Source organism: Entelurus aequoreus, linkage group LG26 (genome assembly GCF_033978785.1).
Source record: "Entelurus aequoreus isolate RoL-2023_Sb linkage group LG26, RoL_Eaeq_v1.1, whole genome shotgun sequence".
Lineage (NCBI taxonomy): Eukaryota > Metazoa > Chordata > Actinopteri > Syngnathiformes > Syngnathidae > Entelurus > Entelurus aequoreus.
Genome location: NC_084756.1, coordinates 22,811,406 through 22,834,926, shown reverse-complemented (window position 1 = coordinate 22,834,926; position 23,521 = coordinate 22,811,406). Strand labels below are relative to the sequence as shown.

Here is a 23,521-nt window from a genome sequence, read left to right as displayed (position 1 = left end):
ACCTCTCTCCCATCGCTCTGTGCTGAGGGCATCACTCTCTTTCCTCCTCGTACTTCTTCAGTACTTCTTTTTTAAACAGTCTTTTGAATTGAATCATGTTAGAACACGTTTTTAACTCGTCCCCTAAGTTGTTCCACAGACTGACTCCACACACTGAAATGCACATTGACTTTAAAGTTGTTCTAAATTTAGGCAAATATAATTTGTTGTTTCCTCTTAGACTGTATGAGCATCTCTATCCTGGAATAGGTTCTGTATATTGGATGGTAGAGAGTTTTGGGATGCCCTAAACATAATTTGAGCAGTTTTAAATTTGATCACATCGTGCAGTTTAAGTTGCTTTAACTCCACGAATAGTGGATTTGAATGATGTCTGTAGTGAACATTGGACACAATCCTAATGGCCTTTTTCTGCAGAGTGACTAAAGGCTGTAGATGGGATTTATAACAATTTCCCCAGACTTCAACACAATAATTTAAATACGACATAATAAATGAATGGTACAATAACAGCAGAGCATTGGTGTTCAATAAATGACATGATCTCCTCATCATTCCAACACATTTAGCAACCTTTGTCCTCAAGTAACTTATATGAGGCTTCCATGATATATTTTCATCTATTACCACTCCTAAGAATGCATTTTGTTGAACATAATCTATTGGTGTATCATCAATAACAATCCTGATGGGTATATTACTTTTTCGATTGCTAAAGAGCATGATTTTGGTCTTCTTTACATTCAGAGACAATTTGTTGGTATTAAACCAAGTTTTTAACTTTATCATCTCCTCAGTTACAGAGGCCAGAAGTTGCTTCATGTCGTCACCTGCACATGTAATGGTTGTATCGTCAGCAAAGAGGATGAACTCCAGCAGTGTTGATACTTTACATATTTCATTGATATACATTATAAATAGTGTGGGTCCTAGTATGGACCCCTGGGGGACTCCACAGGTTATGTTCATGAGTGTAGATTGGTATTGGTCGATCTGAACAATCTGCTGTCTCTCATTCAAGTAGCTCTTCAGCCATTTCCCTGCCACTCCCCTTATGCCATAGTTTTCCAGTTTATTTACCAAAATCTGGTGGTCAATGGTATCGAAAGCCTTATAACAAATTTATTCTTCTCGATACCATTAGTAATGTTTTCTATTAAATCACTTAAAGCTAATGAAGTTGACCTATTTTGACGGAACCCATATTGACAATCAGATAATAATTTGTGCTTTTCAATGAAGCCCCGAAGTCTATTATCAAATCATTTTTCCAATATTTTTGACAACTGTGGCCGGTAATTTGTGAAGTGGTGTTTGTCTCCAGATTTGAAGATGGGGATGACTTTTGAGAGTTTCATTTGTGAAGGAAATTGTCCAAGTTGAAAAGATAAATTGCAGATGTATGTGAATGGTTTGATGATTTCTTCCGCTACATTCCGGACAGTCCTCATGTCGAGGTCATAAATGTCACGCGATGTTTTGTTCTTGCTTTTCTGAATAACCTCCAATACTTCCTTTTTAACAGTCGGAGTAAGGAACATCGAGTAAGGATTTTTTTCAATAAATTCCGTGGGCTGTTCATCATTTATTGGGATTTTTTTTGCCAGCTCAGGCCCAATATTAACAAAAAACATATTGAAACCATCAGTAATCATCTTCTTGTCACTTATGATTTGGTCGTTCTCAACAAAAAGCTCTGGATAACAAGGACTGTTTGAACCATGCCCAATAATTGTATTTAATACCTTCCAAATTCCCTTTATATCATTTTTCTTTTGGATTAATAGTTTGGTGGTGTATTCTTTTCTGCTTGCTCTTAATATGCTGGTTAATTTATTTTTATATGTTTTGTACTTTTGTTCTGTTTCTATGGTTTGATGCCTAAAAAGTGTGAAGTGAAGTGAATTATATTTATATAGCGCTTTTCTCTAGTGACTCAAAGCGCTCTACATAGTGAAACCCAATATCTAAGTTACTTTTTTAAATTTATTTATTTATTTATTTTTTAAACCAATGTGGGTGGCACTGGGAGCAGGTGGGTAAAGTGTCTTGCCCAAGGACACAACGGAAGTAACTCTGATGGCAGAAGCTGGGATCGAACCTGGAACCCTCAAGTTGCTGGCACGGCCGCTCTACCAACCGAGCTATACCGCCCCAAAAAAAGTCCTATATAAATAATTTTTCTTTTTGCAAGCGTTTGCAAGCCCTTTGGTTATCCATGGAGTTTTTGTGGAGTTAGTTATAGTGCATTTTTTGATGGGGCAGTGTGTATCATAAAGTGAGAAAAAAATGTCATGAAATAAATTATAAGCTGCATTTATATCTGACGTTTGAAAAACAGAATCCCAGTTTTGTTTCGCTAAATCATTCTTAAGTGCTGTTAATGATCGTTCTGTTGTGGTTCTTCGATAATAGTCACTATTTACAGGTTTGGATGTTTTGCAGTTAATATTGTACACCATGAACACTGGTAAATGATCACTGACGTCACTCACTAACAAGCCTCCAGTTACAGTCTGTTCTACAATGTTACAAAAATATGTTGTCAATAAGTGTGGTGCTGTGTGTTGTGATTCTTGTGGGTCGTGTGATCAATGGGAATAAGCCCATGGAGAACATGGTGTCAATAAATTCTGCTGTGTGTTTGTGTTTATTAGGATTCAAAAGGTTGATATTAAAGTCACCACATACTGTATATTTTTTGTTTGTCTTAAATCATTTTTCCATCCATTCATTAAATATTTTCAAGTCGGATCCTGGTGTCCTATAAACGCAGCTTACAATAATGTGTTTCCTATTTGAAAATGATAATTCCACAGTGACGCATTCGAAGAGTTCCTCAACAGCTAAACACATATCACTGACAATACTACAGCTGATATTTTTGTCCACATACAGAGCCACACCTCCTCCTCTCTTATTTTTACGGTTGGTACAAAACATTTCATACCCATTTAATTCAAACTCATTACGGCACAATTCCACCAGGTTTTACTTCCCATTAAAACATTTTTTTCGTCTTCTTGAGTCTTCACTTCCCCGTGGGACAAACAACAACACTTCCTCATTCTCCGCCAATAACCTTTCAGGCACGGACGGTGTATTTGTAAACATGGGCAAAACTGACATCAGATCCAAACCTCTCGAACATAAAACATTAACATTAGCTGGTCGTTACAGTATGAATTGATACATATAGCCTATTATTTGTGCACTATTGACAAGTGATGTGCCGAAAACCTGACCAAAAAATAGACTTTGATCACCGAAAACCGGTTATAAACAAAACGCACAGCATTGTGACAGTCTGGAGCGTTGTCAGCATGCCTGCAATGTGAACGTGATTTTTATATATATTGCAGATATACCCGCTGACAACCATCTACAAAATGTCAAAAATATTAAGAGGACAGTGGGGGCTTTTAAAAAGAGAAACTGGAGCAACTCTTCTTTTGTCAGCAACATCGAGGGACAGAAGTAGTCTCTAAATACGAGTACATTTTATAAAAACACCAGAAGAAGATGCTAGATTTGTTGCTAATTGTTTTTGATTGAAAAAAAAGGGGTCTGAAAACACTTGTACAATACAAACAGATTTATTTTAAATGTATGTATACATTTTTTAGCCTTTTTAAAGAAAATCATATCATCATAGTAAATTATGCACATTCTCAGAAATGTATGTTTCTTTTGCTACAATTTAATTAACTATGAAAGGTTTAAAAAGAAATTTAAAACCATGTCGTGGACTCAACGTCAAACTTAAACGTGTACAGCAGATCATAAGCAATAGTCGTTCCACGAGTCGACTAATTGAAAAAATAATCGCCAACAAGTCAACTATTTAAATAAACGTTAGTCGCAGCCTTAAGTTGAAGCTTAGCACTGCTAGTCTGCGTCCATACTAAAACAGAATGCAACGCCAACCAAGAATGTAGACTATATCTAAATGGCAGACATTTATCCATGAAAATATGGAGATGCTGCTGATGGTGTGTTTGACGGAGAAGCAGCTCAAAGGAGGTACTGTTGAAGTCTATTCTCCGAGGTAAATGATTTTTTTACCTTTTTAAAAGGCGTGTAGCATGTTATAATTGTGCCGTTTAATTAAATTGATTCTAATTCATTTCACGCTGTTTCGTAAGTTTTTTGGTGTACCACTGCACGCTATAATACAGTAAAACGTACAGCCTAAATGTAGCAGTGCCCCGTCAGTAAGTGACCCGTTTGTGTGGTTACGGAAGCAGCTTCAGTCCCTAAAACTTGCAGCGAGGTGAAAACAAGTTAAAATATGATCGTAATTTGTTACTGGAATTGCAACAGGCGAGCAGTGCGGATTTATGCAGACCAACCCTCGTCACTTTGAAGGAAGATGGGGTTGGGGCCACAGGCAGGCGAAAACGCGCTTGTAGAGCTAGCCTTACGACCCGGCTAACTGCTAGACTGTAATTCCGATGACTCTTTCCTCATCATTCACTAGGGGAGAGTGCGTATACATGTTATCATTAAAATGTGTTTAATAAGTGTGTGAGGCACATCTAAGGCTTAAACTTGGATTGTGCCTCTATGCATCTTGCTTGTTCGCTTCCTTCGTCGCGTCTGAACAATGGCAACGGAAGAGAGACCGGGAGGATTCTTAACCTGACTCCATTCAAATAATTACAACAATGCTTTCATTGTAAATGTTGATCTGAAATCGGAGGAGAACATTAACGTCAAGCTTGCAGTTTGGAGGGGGAGGGGCGAGCCAGCGTAGGGTACGCTTCAACGCTGCAGAAAAAAACAGCCTTTGTTAGAACGTGTCTTTCAACAATTTTTATGGATTTTTCTTACTTTATTTCTACTTATTACTTTTTTACCATTTTATTGTTTGGTTTGTTTAGCAGTGTATTTATATCCTTATTTTTTTTACCTTTCTGTTTTAATTTATACACTCCTTATACATAAATGTATGCACACTTGCTGTTTTTAAAATTGTACTATATAAATAAATAAACTTTAACTTTGATATTACACGCCTTTTCTTTTTCTTTTTTTACACTTGTGGGTGGTCTAGCAACATAATCCCAGTAAATGGCAAGAATCTACTATATTGGCCTAACTTGGATAGTTTTTCATCATCTTTAATATACAGCTAAGTAGCCCCTCACATCCTGTAATTTTTATGTATGCGGCCCTTGGGGAAAATGTTTGAACACCCCTGCGATATAACATGTAATGTTGTTCTAAACAAATTTGTGAAATTTTTCAAAATGATAGCGTGATGCAAAATATGTAATTGAATTTGAAAATTGCAAGGATTTGTCATGTTAGTGTTTTCTTCCTATACTGTCCTAAAAACCAGCATCTGCAACGGGCATTTGTGTTTTACAAATTTGTTTTGGATAATTTATATATGTTTTGCTTAGGGGTGTAACGGTACACAAAAATTTTGGTTCGGCACGTACCTCGGTTTAGAGGTCACGGTTCGGTTCATTTTCGGTACAGTAAGAAAACAACAAAATATACATTTTGGGGTTATTTATTTACCAAATTTGCAAAATCTTCCACCAAAAATATTTTTCTTAGTGGAATATTTGATGTGAAGTAATCGGAACCTTGGATAGGTCAATAATTCATAATAACATTGATTTTGATTCAATATTATGTTTTGAGCAATGACATTTTTAAGAAAAAAAAAACAGCTTTGTTTTATTAGTCAACATTGCAACTTTTTCTAAATTACATATAACCTTTAAGCTTTTTTATTTCACTTTTGTTATGTTTTTGTTTATTTTAATAGTATTTTTAGAATGTGCCGTGGGCCTTTAAAACATTAGCTGTGGGCCGCAAATGGCACACTTTTGACACCCGTACTACAGACAATAAAAAATTTAATCTGATAAATCTATGGATAAAAAGCAGAGCGTTTATCATAACTCTTTCGCTCTCTGTCTCTGCCCCTCCCTCAGGAATGCTGCTGCACGCACAATTTGTTTTGTTTTTAACCCCTTCTTAACCCTGAACGTACATTGAAAATACATACAACCCTAACTCAAAATGCCGGACATTTGAGGCATTTAAGAAACTCCGCCCTGACAGCTGCGCAAAAGAGGACATGTCCGGTGAAAAGAGGACGTATGGTCAGTCTATCGCAGTGGTTCTCAAATGGGGGTACGCGTACCCCTGGGGGTACTTGAAGGTATGCCAAGGGGTACGTGAGATTTTTTTTAAATGTTTGTCAAAAAGAACTGTGAAAAGAAATGCAACAATGCAATATTCAGTGTTGACAGCTACATTTTTTGTGGACATGTTCCATAAATATTGATGTTAAAGATTTATTTTTTAGTGAAGAAATGTTTAGAATTAAGTTCATGAATCCAGATGGATCTCTATTACGATCCCCAAAGAGGGAACTTTAAGTTGATGATTACTTCTGTGTAGAAATCTTTATTTATAATTGAATCACTTGTTTATTTTTCAACAAGTTTTTAGTTATTTTTATATCTTTTTTTCCAAATAGTTCAAGAAAGACCACAACAAATGAGCAATATTTTGCACTGTTATACAATTTAATAAATCAGAAACTGATGACATAGTGCTGTATTTTACTTCTTTATCTCTTTTTTTTCAACCAAAAATGCTTTGATCTGATTAGGGGGTACTTGAATTAAAAAAATGTTCACAGGGGGTATATCACTGAAAAAAGGTTGAGAACCACTGGTCTATCGTAGCTCGTTAGCTGCTAGCATGCCGTGTGTTGTGCCTCGGTGTGCATTGTTTACACAACGTGCGTTGCGCTACTTAATATGTCCGTGTGGAAACTCGTTCGGTACACCTCCGAACCGAACCGGAACCCCCGTACCGTAACGGTTCAATACAAATACACGTACCGTTACACCCCTAGTTTTGCTGTATTTTATTTTGTAGGGCTATATTATTTCTCCAAAATGTATAACCCTGATAAAATAAATACACCAAAAAACAACTGTCCACTGCACTGATTCTCAGGAGGACATGATCACACTCTTGAGAAATAAAACGTTTTCACTGCGAAATACAAATTGTTGTGTGTTGTGGTTCGCATTGGCATGTCATCAGCATACAACAAAGCTGCTGTGCTTATATTTCCTTGTCAAATTAGATATTCCACCTAAATGCGGCACAGTATATGAAACAAGGCCAAAGAAATATCAGCAATTCCGACTGTGTGACATCAAAGTCAGAAGGATGCATCATTCGGTAACCATGGGGATACGGAGCAGACTCTATGACAGATCCACCCGCAGTCTGTCTGGACGACAAGTAGCAGCATTAAAATTAACACCAGCTCTGGGGCTGATTCTCAGTCAAGCTGCAAACACGCTGCTACTGCTGCTTTAAATAACTTTCCTCAAAAACCTCAGCTGAAAATAGTCCCTCGACCAAAAGCACTACTGACCCGGACTGGCGAAGCTGTTATGGGAATCCTTTTGATAATCATAATTTTTGCGTTTTCTATATAATGCCAACGCTATGACAGGAAAACCTCACATGTATAGCCTTGATTACCCTTTGTTTGGGAGTTTTTCCACTGTAAAGGGTCCCAAAATAAGTCACCGTGCTACGATTCCGCAGACTTGTGGATGATAAGCACCATTTAAAAACGGCAAGCTATGACAGAGAGACTCATTAAGCTGGTTTCTTGTTTATTTAATTGGCAAACTAAATGCTGGGTCATTCGTATGGCATGATGCCGCCATGTTTACGCAGCTAACAGCCAGCCTCATTCTAGGTAGCATACCATAGAGCGGGAACTAGGGCATTTGATAAAATGTACTACTTTTCTCAACTATGGGGAAGAATAACAAATTAAATTAAATTAAATATGTGTGGTGGTCAAGCTAGCTCTGTCCACCATTTAGCCTTTCTCAAAGAAAAATGCCCTATCCTTGTGTTGTTTTCAGCTGTACGAACCGTTCAAATCATGATAAGGATAAACGTTTCTTCAGAGTTCCTCGGAAGACCACCAAGAAGGGCGGTAGAGTGCAAGATTGTACGAAAGACGAAGACAAAAGTGGTTCTCGATTATAGCACTCCAGTCCAAGAGAGCAGAGTCGAAGAATGTATGAGTTTGCAGTTGTCACTTTGTGAAAGGTTTGTTTGATGTACAATACTCATTTAGTATTGTATATCGCCGCTCCCAGTCTGTGGAACGCTCTCCCCGACCACCTGAGGGCACCACAGACTGTGGATGCTTTTAAAAAAGGCTTAAAAACCCTTCTTTTTTTAAAAAAAACTTTTTTTTTAGATATATGCATACTCTTTTTAGCTGTTCTAGTTTTTATTTGTATTTATTATTTTATTATCTTTTTATTTTTATTTTTTTTAATACACTGTAGCACTTTGAGGTTGTTTACTCAATGTAAAGTGCCTTTTTACAAATAAAATCTATTATTATTATTTCCCATTTTATATGCAGACATCCGCTGACGTCATGTGGGAAAAACGTCACTAATGGGGCATATTCCAAACGGATCATTTAGCGGAAGTATGAAGGAAGGCAAGATTGTTGACTTATCCAGATCCCAAATACACAACAGTTGGTACCAATAGGTAAGAAAATTTGGTTTTGCATAATAGTACCCATTTAAAGGGGCCCTATAATGCAAAGCTTTTCTGAAATAGTGGACAATATTCTGAGAGCCAGCGTCCTGTGACTCGGGATGTGTACAGTAACTTAAGACCAGGGCTGTCAAACTCATTTTAGATTGGGGGCCACATGGAGAAAAATCCACTTCCAAGTGGGCCGGACTGGTAAAATCACGGCACGATGACATAAAAATAAAGACAACTTCAGATTGTTTTCTTTTGTTTGAAAATAAAACAAGCACATTTTGAAAATGTACAAATCATAATGTTGTTGGGTTTTTTTTTTTACACTTACATGTTGCGGTTAATAGTATTCTATCTTTATTTTTTTGTTATTTATACTTTCTGAATAAATTATGTGATAATGTTTGTCAGTCAACTCTTTGGTGTTAATTTTTAATCTAGATAAAAAAAATAATTTCAAAACCAAATTACAGGATGTTATTTATGTAGTTTGCTCATTTCCCTCGACTGGTGCACTAACATCAGGTGGTTTATTATTATTTTTTACATATGTAGCATCATCTACAACAGTGGTTCTTAACCTTGTTGGAGGTACCGAACCCCACCAGTTTCATATGCGCATTCACCGAACCCTTCTTTAGTGAAAAATAAAATGTTGTTTTTTTTCAAATTCAAGACAAAGTTATGTTTTTGGTAACACTTTAGTATGAGGAACATATTCTAAGTAACAAAGACTTAATTTAGAGTTATTTGGTTAGGGTTAGAGGATTAGGGTTATAATAAGGCCATGCCGAATAAGGCATTAATAAGTACTTAATAATGACTAGTTAAGAGCCAATATGTTACTAATTTGCATGTTAATAAGCAACTAATTAATGGTGAATATGTTCCCCATACTGAAGTGTTACCATGTTTTTATTACTGGTGCACAAAATTAACCGTGCATGAACATCACCTTGTTCAAACAACAAAACCAACACAGTGCATAAACTCTGTTGCCGTATCCGTAATACGCCGATAGGGAGAAGTTTTTATTTACACGATGAGTCGGGTGTGTCTTGACCTCCGCCGAACCCCTGAGCCCGACTCACCGAACCCCTAGGGTTCGATCGAACCCAGGCTAAGAACCACTGATCTACTAAGATACAAATAATTGCTATTGCGACATCTAGTGGACACATTTAGAACAGTAGTTTCTTTCATTTAAAAATTTCGGCTCATTTTTATACTTGGCAAACTCATTCTAGGGGCCGGATAAAACCTGTTCGCGGGCTTAAACCGGCCTGCGGGGCCGTACTTTTGACACCCCTGCTTTAGACCAAAAACAAACGTCTACTGCAGAGGACGCTGGTCCTCAGCAAGCAATAGGAGCGTTAATAAAGAAAACAGAAGACAGGCCAAATGATTTATCTTTTGCTCATGTAAGCCATGTGGCGTGCACCGATGTGTGAACTTGAGAAGAAACCACTTACTACTGTGCACAGTCGATGAGCTGATATTCATTGGATCTTTCCCAGCAGGCCCGCACGCCCTCGTCCTGCCAGAGGATCTTCGCGTGGTCATAAAACTCCTGGAGAAAGAGAGACAGATGGAAAATGAGCAAAAAAATGACTGCATGAAGGATGAAAGGAGACAAAAAGTATGTGTTCTTTGACGTAAGGGCTGCGTCCCCAAGTACTAATCTGGGCCTTGATTGGTGAGGACATGGAGTGTAGGCGATGTTAGTTGGGAGAAGAGGAGCGGGACTGAGAGGCAGGAAATAGACAGTTCATGGAGTTCATAACTTTAGAAGAAATGCAGAGCTTTGTGCTAACACAAAGCTTGGCTGTCACTGCACGAGGGCCCGCTATCTCCTGGCTATGATCTTTGGATGCTCGCATACAATGCCGGGACAGCACAATTAAGCCATTTTCCACCCAAGGGCTGCATGGTGCACCCCCATCCCACCAAAAAAAAAAAAAAAGCCCCTCTCAGCAAGAACATAGTCAGCTGGCAGTTTCAGAAGTGTGGAAACAGGACGGCTGCCACAGACTCAAAATCAGCTGGCCTGTGTTTGATGGGGCGAACAGCTGACACTATAAAGGACCTTAAATAATGAATGTATCTTCAGATACCAGTTAAAATGAGGTCATATCTACAAGTACAAAAGGTATTTTTAAAAATGTATTTCTCCATATTAAAAACATTGGCTACGTCTACTATTAAACATGTATTTGTTCATATTAAAAACATTGGCTGAAGTCATTTTGGGAAGACAGTAGTACCGTATTTTTCGGAGTATAAGTCGCACCGGCCGAAAATGCATAATAAAGAAGGGAAAAAACATATATAAGTCGCACTGGAGTATAAGTCGCATTTTTGGGGGAAATTTATTTGATAAAACCCAACACCAAGAATAGACATTTGAAAGGCAATTTAAAATAAATAAAGAATAGTGAACAACAGGCTGAATAAGTGTACGTTATATGAGGCATAAATAACCAACTGAGAACGTGCCTGGCATGTTAACGTAACATATTATGGTAAGAGTCATTCAAATAACTATAACATATAGAACATGCTATACGTTTACCAAACAATCTGTCACTCCTAATCGCTAAATCCCATGAAATCTTATACGTCTAGTCTCTTACGTGAATGAGCTAAATAATATTATTTGATATTTTACGGTAATGTGTTAATTTCACACATAAGTCGCTCCTGAGTACAAGTCGCACCCCCTGACTTATAGTCCGAAAAATACGGTAAATTAAAATGGCAAATTGCAAAAAAGGCAAAATATTTTGTGTTTAGCTTAAAATTAAAGTGTCCGGTCTGAAAATCAATAAAGAAATGTTTGGAGAAAAAAAATAAAGTGTCAAATAAACTCATACACAGATATAATTGTCTCAAATAGGGAAATAACTGAGCTTGATGGAAAACTGCACTTTTTTTCAAATTTTGACAATCATTCACAATCCTAATGTGAGACAAGAACATGTATGGTTTTCTTTTATTTATGCATTCTAACTCGTAAATAAACACTAGCAAGAGTCAGATGACAACGGAGGTAATGGCATTCACTCTATTCCTCCTATAAAGCGCTCCAAAAATCCTCCATCACCGTTTTATATACACACCGTAAGTATATACAGTATGCAGAGGTGGGTAGTAACGCGCTACATTTACTCTGTTACATCTACTTGAGTAACTTTTGGGATAAATTGTACTTCTAAGAGTAGTTTTAATGCAACATACTTTTACTTTTACTTGAGTATATTTATAGAGAAGAAACGCTACTTTTACTCCGCTCCATTTATCTACATTCAGCTCGCTACTCGCTACTGATTTTTATCGATCTGTTAATGCACGCTTTGTTTGTTTTGGTTTGTCAGACAGACCTTCAAAGTAGGATCTATCGCATGCCTGCGTTTCACCAATCAAATACAGTCACTGGTGACGTTTGACTCCGTTTCACCAATCAAATGCAGTCACTGGTGACGTTTGACTCCGTTTCACCAATCAAACAGAGCCAGGTGGTCACGTGATTAACTGCACATAAAGTTTCAGCGGCAACAAGCTTAAGCTTACATGAACTCAACATCAAATTTGAGGAAGCACATTGCGGTAAGTAACGTTAGTAGATATTTTGGCTGTCAGCGTAGGCTGATGTTAGCTTCCCTGCTATGAATCACTGTCAAATGTACATCGTGTGGGGACATTTATTAACGCACTGCAGCCTCATAGAGAGACAGACAAAGACACACACACACACACACACACACACACACACACACACACACACACACACACACACACACACACACACACACACACACACACACACACACACACACACACACACACACACACACACACACACACACACACACACACACACACACACACACACGCATGCATAGAAACACCTATCAGAAGTGTGTTCCCAAATGCAGCCCACACCTATCAGTTTATGGTTTGCGTAAAGGCTAACTTGTTATTTTCCTTTGTAATCTTTTGCTTACTGAGCCTATGGTGCTGTTAAGTTATTGTGGCTCAATTTGCCTTAATTTTTTTTATGTTAATGTATTATTATTTAATATATATTATTGTTTTAGTTGCTTAAGAGATATTCCTGGCTCTGAATTTGCTCATTGCTATTTTTATGTTTTTGTGTATTATTTGTTGCCGTCATCACTAAACGAACAAGTTACTCATCAGTTACTCAGTACTTGAGTAGTTTTTTTCACAACATACTTTTTACTTTTACTCAAGTAAATATTTGGGTGACAACTTCTTACTTTTACTTGAGAAATAAAACTCTAAAGTAACAGTACTCTTACTTGAGTACAATTTCTGGCTACTCTACCCACCTCTGACAGTATGTAATGTAGTAGCAGGGACATTCATATTAAAATGTAATATTTATGTATTTTGCTCATTTTAAGCATACATCGGCATATTAATTTCAAAGATGCATCACAACCTTCACTATTTCCTTCGACAACAACAACAACAACAACACTACTAATCATGGCAGACTTCATTCATAGGAGCAAACAACGACTACTTTGGGACAAATGAGGATCCGGGACCTTATATTTTTGAGTTTGAATCTAAAGAGGATGAGCTACAAGTTTTAGTCGCTGAGTGATAAGCTGATCCAGGAAGTAGCAGTATTGCTAAGTGCTAAACAGGAAATACAAACTAAGAACATAATAAAACAATCACTGACTGTACAATGACTGCTCTCACTGGGATGCCGACTGATGGGATGTTTATATCTTCCCGTTTAGATGAAGAATTAATCATAATCCTCGCGCAGGTAAAAAATAAAAAATAAACTTAAACATGCATCATTTTCTTGTCTGTCTCGCCATCTCTGGGTCTATGTTGAACGTCAGAGTTGACCAACTTCTCAGTTAACGGCCACAACCTTCTACTATACAAATGAGAGGCATGATTTATCATCTACAATTAACTTTCACCAACTCAAAGGCGATGCAGCAGCTCACCGGCTCAGTATGTCAATAGGTGCAAAAGCTAGTTACCTTTCTATGATCACGGCGCTGCTAAAAGTTGTTCCTCTGTATTAGGGCTTACATCAACAAAATCACTAATACTTTGTTAATATTCAAGTCACATAATGTAAATGGGGTATTGTAGGCGGTTTTTGGGTGTTTTTTAGAAAGCTTTATGGGTGAAATATGTTACTCTCATTCACTCCATTTCATACTTGCCGTAATTTAAAAAGTTCTTCTCTTACATAAGAATTGTGATATTAAAAAAAGTGCAGTTCCTTTTAAAATCATCACATAAATGGACTGAAAAGAACACAAATATTAATACATTAAATAAATAATAAATAAATAAAGGTGATGTAATTACCACACTAATAATATTATATTAACTATTGTTATTATCATACTAAGAAAACACAACAGAAAAACTAAAGTATCAAAATAAATGCAAGAAAAAAATTATTGAATATATAAAAACAATAATTAAGATTAACAAATACAAAGACAGACATAATTTCTGATATATAGCAAGGATATTCAACTTAATGGTTTAGGGGGTCACATTTCCAGACAGTCCGGAATTCTCTCTTTACTATTAGTCTTATTTTGTATGTTACAGAGAACCAAAATCCTCTACAGTAGACATTTGGTCTATTTATTTTGTAAGAGTTACAGGAGCGCTCTGCTGTTTTTAAGGACCGTCTGCAAAAAAAGCCAGTCAAAGATCATCTCTATGACAGCACAACAATCTGCTGCAAAAATGTGAGTTTTTTTTGTTTTTTTTTAACTGAACTTGTGGACTACTAGTTGAATATCCCAAATGATGAGAAAGAGAGGACCTAAAGTGGAAGCTTGAGGAACTAAATAAGTTGAACCAATGACTATGGACTGCATCTGAAGTTAACAAAGTACAGCAAAACCTTAGATACATAAATCACATTACAAAAACAATGCGTAACTTCCAAAAAGGAGAGGACTTAAAGAGGTGCCTTGAAGAACGCCTCAGTTACGTTAATCATAATGTTGGACCCCAATGTTTGCTAGCAAGGTTAAAATGTCAATACAAGGATCTGCGGTCGTTTTTACAGTGGTCCAAGTTTCTCTATACAACAGGAGCACTTTAGTGTTTTTAGAATTCGATGCAAAAATGCTTGACTCCCAAGTTTTGAACTGAACTTGGCTACCAGTTGAATAGCCTTGATGTAAAACATAACCAAAGAAAATACCAAAAACACAACATGGCAGAATTCTCGACTAAGAGGATGCCTAATTTCATGTCACTTTTTACTTAGTTTCTTACTTTTTCTTTTACACGCTGCCACCAGAAAAATCTGCCTCACTACTGGGAGACATAATGGAAGGTAAAGTTAACTAAAAAAGGACAAAAATTGACCTTCTTATTCAATGTAGCGACGCGTGACTTTGTTCCTATTATTTCGCCTTTGTAATATTCTGTTGTACGCATGTATCCAACGGGAGGTTTTTGTTTCTTTTTGCACGGTAATTATAATTCATAGGAGCGTGTCCGTAGCCATGAAACGTTAACACGTGGACCGCCTGCATTGTTAATACTCAATGGCGGGCTGTGCATTTCCCACCTAGGCCTTTGGTGAGGTCTGACTTCAATGATTACCTCTAAAAATACCATCATTTATGTCCACATGACCATTGCTGGAGAAATACTATACAGGATCACATTTACGCACTACTGGGCATTGAATCACCTCAGTGTACAAAACGGGTTATTTTCTGGCGCATTTAAAAAACAATTAACCCACATCAGCAATTAAAACATATCTTATGTGGTACTGTCAAAATAAAAATTGCAAAAAATATATTAAACGTGAAAAAATAAAGAAATAAAATATCTGAACTCACAATCTGTAGAAGCCATTCGAGCTTCCAGGGTTGGCCGACATGGTCTCACAAGATGTAGTTACTCTTTAAATATCCTTCTTGAAAATGGCCTTGAATGTTGTCTTGTCTAATCATAAAAGATGCAAACGAGGCGTGTTGGCTGAGTTCTTAAAGTTTACTCCACAAGGTGCTCGTCAAAAACATCCCGCTGGCTAAACGCGGCTACTGCGCATGCTCTTCACTACTGTGGCATGCTGGGTAATGGAGTTCCTATGTTACCTAGCTCATAACATCACAATATATATCTGCCTTAGGCTATTTAGAAGGCCTTGCTGACGACAACTCGTGATCTGATTGGCTATCGCAACTGTCTGTCAACTGTATGTCCTCGTTCACTTACAGTGCACAGACGCCAGCATTGTTGATTCTGAAGGCCTCCGGCAGATTCCGTACAGCATGGCAACATAAGCTAGCTGAATTCTGATTGGATAAAAACTCTATAACCTAAAAACAACAGCGCTGGAAGGAGCATAACATGACATGAAGAGAATATGACTACTTTTAGATATTGAGGGAAAGTAAATAAAAAATTACTTTTGTCTTTAACTACGACCATGCAGTGTTTCCCATAAACTGCCAAGATACCTGTGGCGGTGGGGGCGTGGATATGGGCGTGGTCACCATGACATCGTCGAGTAATTTGCATAATTTACTACAATGATATGATTTTCTCTAAAAAGGCTAAAAAAATGTATACTTACTAATTAATGATAACAGTTTTGTTTTAAACGTCCATCCATCCATCCATCCATTTTACAATATAATTACAACACTTTATGTACATATTTATATACAGACTTGAACAATAAGTTATTCGCTGAAATATATTTATTAATTGTGGTTCTTACAAAAAATATATCTTATAAAATATAAAAGCTAAAATGTCTCTTAAAGCTCCGCCCCTTTAATTAGTGCATACTAAATCATTTAACTTTAGCCTACTACTACAACCATATTATTTACCAGCAACATAAAGTGAAACAGAGGCAGAGGTGTCCTGCCACAGTCAGTAACAAATAAACAGAAAACAGTAGTGGTCAAATACAAATAAGGCAACAAGAGAAGTATCCTACACTTCTCTTTTGTAAAGTAAATCTGAACAGCCTATATGGGCATCTACATCAACTATATGATTTGCCTGAGAAGCTGGACAGGACAAAAAAAAAAAAATATATATATATATATATATATATTTTTTATTTTATTTTATTATTTTTTTTTTTTTAATTGTTGTGGACGTAATTCTTTGGTGGCGGGCCGCAACAAATAAATGAATGTGTGGGAAACACTGCCATGATTTCTGATTATGTTAGGCCAACAGAGAAGGCCTTGCTGGCCCTGACGGCACACCACTGTTAATACTACTGTATTTAAACCACAACCTTTTTAGTAATGATGGGTGAAGTGCGTTTGATTTCAATCTAGTTTACAGCAGGTGTGGTCCAATCTTTACATCTTTTAGACCAAGAAGGAAGCATGTGGGTTTTATTGTAAGAAGCAGATTTCAAATATGTCAAAAGGCTGTGTGCTTTATCTTGTTGTTCCTCCCACGCTAAAAGCAGAGTCAACCAGTTCGACTGGTTTCCCGTCGGCCAGGCAAGGGGGGGAACAGAAGTTTGGAGGGGCTGGGTCAATCGGACGGCTTCCTAATTCATTCTCTTCCTCATTAAAGACTAAAAACAGACTATTTTTAAACCTCCTTCAACCCTCCACATTACATTTCACAAACAGCAAAGTTCAGCATCCCCTCCAGTGAGTCCCATCAAGACAGACAGGTCTCAGATATGCCAAGGTGATATGCAATGACGTTCTCGAGCACAAGACTTTGCTTTGCTTGCACACAAACATGCGCATACTTCATTGGAAACGTTGCAGATTAAAACAAAAGGACAACACATCTGATTCATCTAAATATATACCAACAGGGCTCATACACTTCCATTGAGGGGTAGCAACAGTGCATGAAATCAGATTTTTTTTTTGGTACACAACACGGTACATGCAAGGGACGGAAAATGTAACTTGTGTTGTAGTACTACTCGGTAACACCATACAGTGCAGCCCACAGCCTTTGCCCAGTGGGAGTCATGGCTAGCAAAACTGCCAAGGAGAAGCCAGAGCTTAAAAACCCTCTTCAATTGTTGAAGTCTCCTGTTTGGGAACACTTGGCCTTCCCAGTGAAATACGTAACAAGGACAAAGACAAGTGGATAACACAAAAACAGTGTATTTCCATTGTTCAGTAGAGTTGGGGACTCTGGCTAAAAACTGTAACTATTAATGCTGCTCTAAGCTAATAAAGAACTTTCATTTACTAAAAAATAAAACATTTCCCACTGTATTATAAAATATAATTGAAAAAAAATACGTAAACTCTTACAAATTATTTAAACTTGTGAAATGATTAAAGACGTTTGGTGGGAGTATTTGAGCACCTCACGGTACGATCCAATTACGATACTTAGGGTGACGAATCAATTCAGAATTGATACTCGATTCAAACCGATTCTCGCAATGTATGATTTGTTATAGTAACTATAATAAAACCTTTTCAAAGCAGTTTACATGTTACAAAACCTCTATGTTGCTGACGTATGATGTATACATACACGTATCGAGTAAGCATGAAGAACATGTATTCTTAAAAAATCTAATAAAATAAAAAAAAACAGATTTTTGAAAATGATGAATCGATTTAAATAAATAAGGATCGCGATTCGGACATTAATAGATTTTTTTGAGCACCCCTCGTAAACATCGTTTGTAACTATGTCTGAAATATGCCTATTTTGTATAGGCTACAATGTCTGTATTGTACTAACAAAGATAAACAACATGATACAATTCTTCAGATATATTTGAAATAATGTATGTTTATTAACAACCCAAATGATATGAAAATTAAAATCAAGCTAAAACAAACTATACACTATTATATAATAAAACTTTGCATGTGTGTTTCGGATCACATTGGATTGCTTGAACTATTCACTATTGTCCATACTTAAACTTTTGTGTCTTAATGCTCAAAGGGAGCTCCCCTTTTAGTTGCAATAAAAACTATTGCACTTGCGCTTGCGGAGCGTACCGTGACACGTAGCACTGGTACGGTACTTTCTGCAAAAACTGAAACTCCTTGAAAAATCATTTTGTATTGTTTGTGTTCTTTTTGTGATGAAATCCATCTAAAGGGCCAGCGGGTAGATCTTGCTCCACCTTGTCCTGTCTGCTATGCTTTCAACAGTGTCAAAACAGAGAGGTGTGGCTTTGTCATGACACTTTAAACAATGTTATGTGATTAAACTAATAAATTAGTTAGCGCCATTAACATAATTTTTTTTTAGTCTCTTAATATTTCTTATGATTTTTTTTAGGATTTAATTTAAATGAGAATTATCTCCTAGCGGTTTGCAGGTTTTTAATGTTTCATTTGAAAAACTCCTTATAGCAGTTTACACACAGGCTAAACAGTTTTATTTTTTTGTATTTTGTTTTCTTCCTGTTTTGAAAGTGAAACAAACGTGACCTTAAAACTGAGAATAAACTGTTATGGTGTACAGTTACACCCCTAGCTTTGAGATTACAGGAATATCTCAATAGATACAAATATCTTTGAAAAGTTATTTTATTTAAGCAATATCATTCAAAAAGTGAAAACAGTGACTACACACAGTGAAATATTTCAAGAAAATATTTCTTAATTTTGCAAATTAAAGCTTAAAGCCAATAAAAAGCCCATATTCAGTATTTCATAAAACGTAGAAAAGTTACCATATATACAGTATATAATTACCTCGTTTTGCTGTAATCATCAAATAAACTGCAAAAACTTCCCAAGCCTTTAATTGGTTGTTTTGTCTTAATTAAAGTCCTGAAATCAATTCACTTTTAGGGGATAATCACAAAATGCAACCAGATATTTGCAAGCTTTTCCAGCACTGTAGTCTCTTTGTCTACATAGGGGTATTGAGGGATTATAAGCTTGTCACTTCTTTGATTTGTTGTTCATTATTCCCTCGTAGTAGTAGTAGTAGTGTGTATGTGTGTGTCGGGCTGTGTGTACGTGTACTTAAATGCTGTGTGATGTTTGCTGTGTGATGTTGCCTTTTCAAACTTGATATAAAGTTCATTTTAGTGTGGTCCTGGTTGTTACTTCGCTGTCTTGTTGACATACAACCACATCTAAAGTAGCATGCCATGTTACATCGAATGTATCAGTAATGGTGTTGTAACGTACATAAAAGTCATTAGATAACTCGTTATGAGTACAAGTAACGCCCGGTCTCCATTGTTGTTTTGACAACACAAAGCATAAAGACAACACTATGTCATCTTCACATTGCTCTGCTGACATTCTATTATGCGGTTTCACATTTGAATATTGGCTTTTGCAGCTGACAGTTTCCACACCACTTTTTGTTGCTTGTCTGTGCTTATTCAAATGTAGTTTATTATTACTTTACATAGGTGTAGTTAGTGGTCACAGTGGTAAAAATCGGGATCAACAGACTCTCAGATGTACTCATCTGGGACATATCTTTACAGCCACATAACAGCGGTAAACAAACCTCGCTGAGGTGGGGGGAGGAAATCCCTAATAGGCGGCGGGCAAGTGAAAGGACGTGTCCCCCGAGACCTATTTGGGGGTCATTACAGACAATCAGTACTAATAGGCGGGCGAGGGCCTCTCAGGTGAGAAGCTCATTCAATCGACAGCCTCCCTAGAGGGTCTGCTAATTAGAGCATCACTTGACAGAGAGTCACCTGCAGCAGAAGCAGCACACCTGGTCTATTACCTGCAGGACTTAATGAGCTTGATGCTGGGAACACACTTGACAACTATGTCGGGTTCGTTTAACTATTTTTTAAAGGTACATTCTGAAAAAATTTAATTTAAGAAAAATTCAATAATCCACAAAGCCCACATATTTTGGTACCGGTACCAAAATGTATTTAGATAATTTTCGATACTTTTCTAAATAAAGGGGACAACAAAAAATGGCATTATTGGCTTTATTTTAACAAAAAATCTTACGGTACATTAAACATATGTTTCTTATTGCAATGTTGTCCTTAAATAAAATAGTGAACATACTAGACAATTTGTCTTTTAGTAGTAAGTAAGCAAACAAAGGCTCCTAACTTAGCTGCTGACATATTGTGTCATTTTCCATTCGATTATTTTGTCAAAATTATTAAGGACAAGTGGTAGGGTAAGGACAAATTTAGGTATCAATCCGATACCAAGTAGTTACAGGATCATACAATGGTCATATTCAAAGTCCTCATGTGTCCAGGGACATATTCCCTGAGTTTATAAACATAATATAAATTTTAAAAAAACGGAAAAAAGATTTTGTGATGCTAAAAACATATCAATGTAATCATATTAGTATCGACTAGATACGCTCCTGTACTTGGTATCATTACAGTGGATGTCAGGTGTAGATCCACCAATGGCGGTTGTTTACATTGTCATGCCGGTGAGCTACGGTGTGTAGTGAAGCATGTTTAGCTATTCCTCGTCCTGCAGGGATGATACTTGTAAGAAACATACTTTATTTGTCGCCATGGAGGTGAGGATTAGTGATTTAGAAGTAGCTAAAACACTGCAGACGGCGGCTGGACTTTAGCCACTAGCTAGCTAGCCATGTCTTTTAAAGCACCGCTTCCTGAGGGTGTTTCAGTATTATAACTTCACTTTTATCGTCAGTTTTTAGGCCAAAATGCGTCCGTTCTCCCTTTTCTGTCTACCCACTGTGTCTATTTGTAAGTACTCTGTGATTGTGCGATGGCGAACATGCTCCTCTGCTCGTAAACTAGCAATGTCACAACGTGACGACGAAGGAGGGGCGGGGGACCAGTACTTTTTAGAGGCTGTATAGTACCGAATATGATTCCTTAGTTTCACGGTACTATACAAATAACGGTATACCGTACAACCCTGCAACAAGTAATCGATTAAATCGATTAAAATCGATTATAAAAATAGTTGCCGATTAATTTAGTCATCGATTCGTTGGATCTATGCTATGAGCATGCGCTGAGGTTTTTTAAAATGTTTTTTTAATTTTTTTAATTTTTTTTATAAACCTTTATTTATAAACTGCAACATTTACAAACAGCTGTGAAACAATAATCTAAATAAGTATGGTGCCAGTGTGCTGTTTTTTTTCAATAAAATACTGGAAAGGATAGAAATGTAGTTTGTTTCTTTTATCCGATTATTAATCGATTAATCAAAGTAATAATCGACATATTAATCGATTATCAAATTAATCGTTAGTTGCAGCCCTAATATATATATATATATATATATGTGTGTTTTCAATGACCACCGTCAGCTCTAACAACGGATATAAACACAAAGACTCTAAATAATCCACAAAATTAAAGCCCACATACATTTAGTAACATGTTTGTAAACAAGATACGTATTAATGATAACTGAGTGCTTGCACATAAGAAATAAATACATATGGCCTGATCCACTCAATGTTTGTGTGTATTAAAACACGGGCAAACTTGATAGCACACACAAAGCTGATCGACTAAGCTTGTGCACAGGATTGTGTCTCTTAAAGGGAAACTGCACTACCTAGAACGGCTCGTTCTCGGTAGCTAGCAATGCAGCTAGTGGGAGCAATCAATTCTCTGTCTAAATCACTTTAAAAATGCATTCAAAAAAACCCTAGCAATACTACATTTACATTCCGTAACCTGTATAATAAATAAGCTGTAGCGACATTGTTATTGGAAGAGCGAACACTGAGGAACTCATTCTCCAACGGAGTACCACATCGGCATGCTTTGGTATTAGTCGTAAAAGCCAGCTACGGTAAGGGAGAAGCCAACTTCTACGTAAGCACCCGAATCGCGTTTGAGTTTGTAATGCACAACTGCGATAGGACACCAATCTGTACTGACTGAAAAACATGAACAATCATAATACAGTATCTGTAATGTATTAGCCCACATTTCTTGTTTTGTTTGTACACAGATAGCTCGACAATCTATGTACTGTAGTTGTAATAACACGCATGACGTGCTGCGTGTATCATGATCTATATTAAAGTGGCTCACTCAATGGACAATTGTGCGGTTGGTCCAGCTGGCCGGGGACGTTTTTTCGGTTTATTTTGGGTAAGCCCTTTATTTATGTCAAAATAGCTTGGCTCCAAGTTCCACATTTACACCGTCAAATTCATGCCCACCTCTCTCTCTCGGCGTCTGTCTGCTCCAACGTTTCACCCTCTATTCATGCTCGCTTTTATAGGCAGCAGTCCATTCTCTGTATATTCAGCTTCAAAAAGATAAGGTTGTCCAAAAATAGTCATCTTCGTTATCTGTTACCAGGTTTGCCACAAGTGTTTGTTTCCGGGAACGGAAATAAATGCGCTGAAGAAATAAGTTAAAATATGGTCAATATTGTACAAATTACATATTGTCATATCTGTTGCTACATTATAATTTATACATAAACTTGCAGTGTGTATATAACACATTGATGGAGGGTTTTGAAGTTGTTTTAGATGGCTTTGAAGGCTACAAAAGTTGACTCCCACCATTAACCGCATCTTCCAAGCATTTTTTATCATCTTTAAAATCCCGGAAAAAAAACTTGTGTGTTTTTGTCTCTCATAATGATTGTGAACGATTCCAAAAAAAAGTGCAGTTCCCCAAGTGAGCAAGATAAGGAGCGCAATTCATTTAACGTGTCTGTCTTCATGAATATACAGAATATATGCTGATCATCAGAATACCCATAATTATGTGAGAAGAAGATGGGAATATAATAACAATGTGATTTATCAAGACACATTTTATTTAGCACGCCTGAAATCTATGTGCAAACTACCACGGTTACACACGGCTTTGAGAAAAGACGGGATTGCGCTGCAAAGACTGATGGACAGATCGAGCATCCTTTGTCCTATGTGTGTGTATGTCAACATATTTGGACTGTCAGAGATCAAAAATAATAAACATTGTCTATTCAGCAATATCATTTTATAATTTTACAGTTAGCTG

At 36.9% G+C, this 23,521-nt stretch overlaps 1 protein-coding gene across 1 annotated transcript in view; it reads right to left on the bottom strand.

Annotated features, from left to right (window-relative positions):
- Positions 1 to 23,521, bottom strand: part of LOC133643557 (guanine nucleotide-binding protein G(s) subunit alpha-like) — a 108,593-nt gene that overhangs the window by 40,558 nt on the left and 44,514 nt on the right. The window contains exon 5 of the mRNA XM_062038199.1: positions 10,047 to 10,144. Coding sequence (XP_061894183.1) covers positions 10,047 to 10,144 — 98 coding nt within the window. The remainder of the gene's footprint in view (positions 1 to 10,046; positions 10,145 to 23,521) is intronic.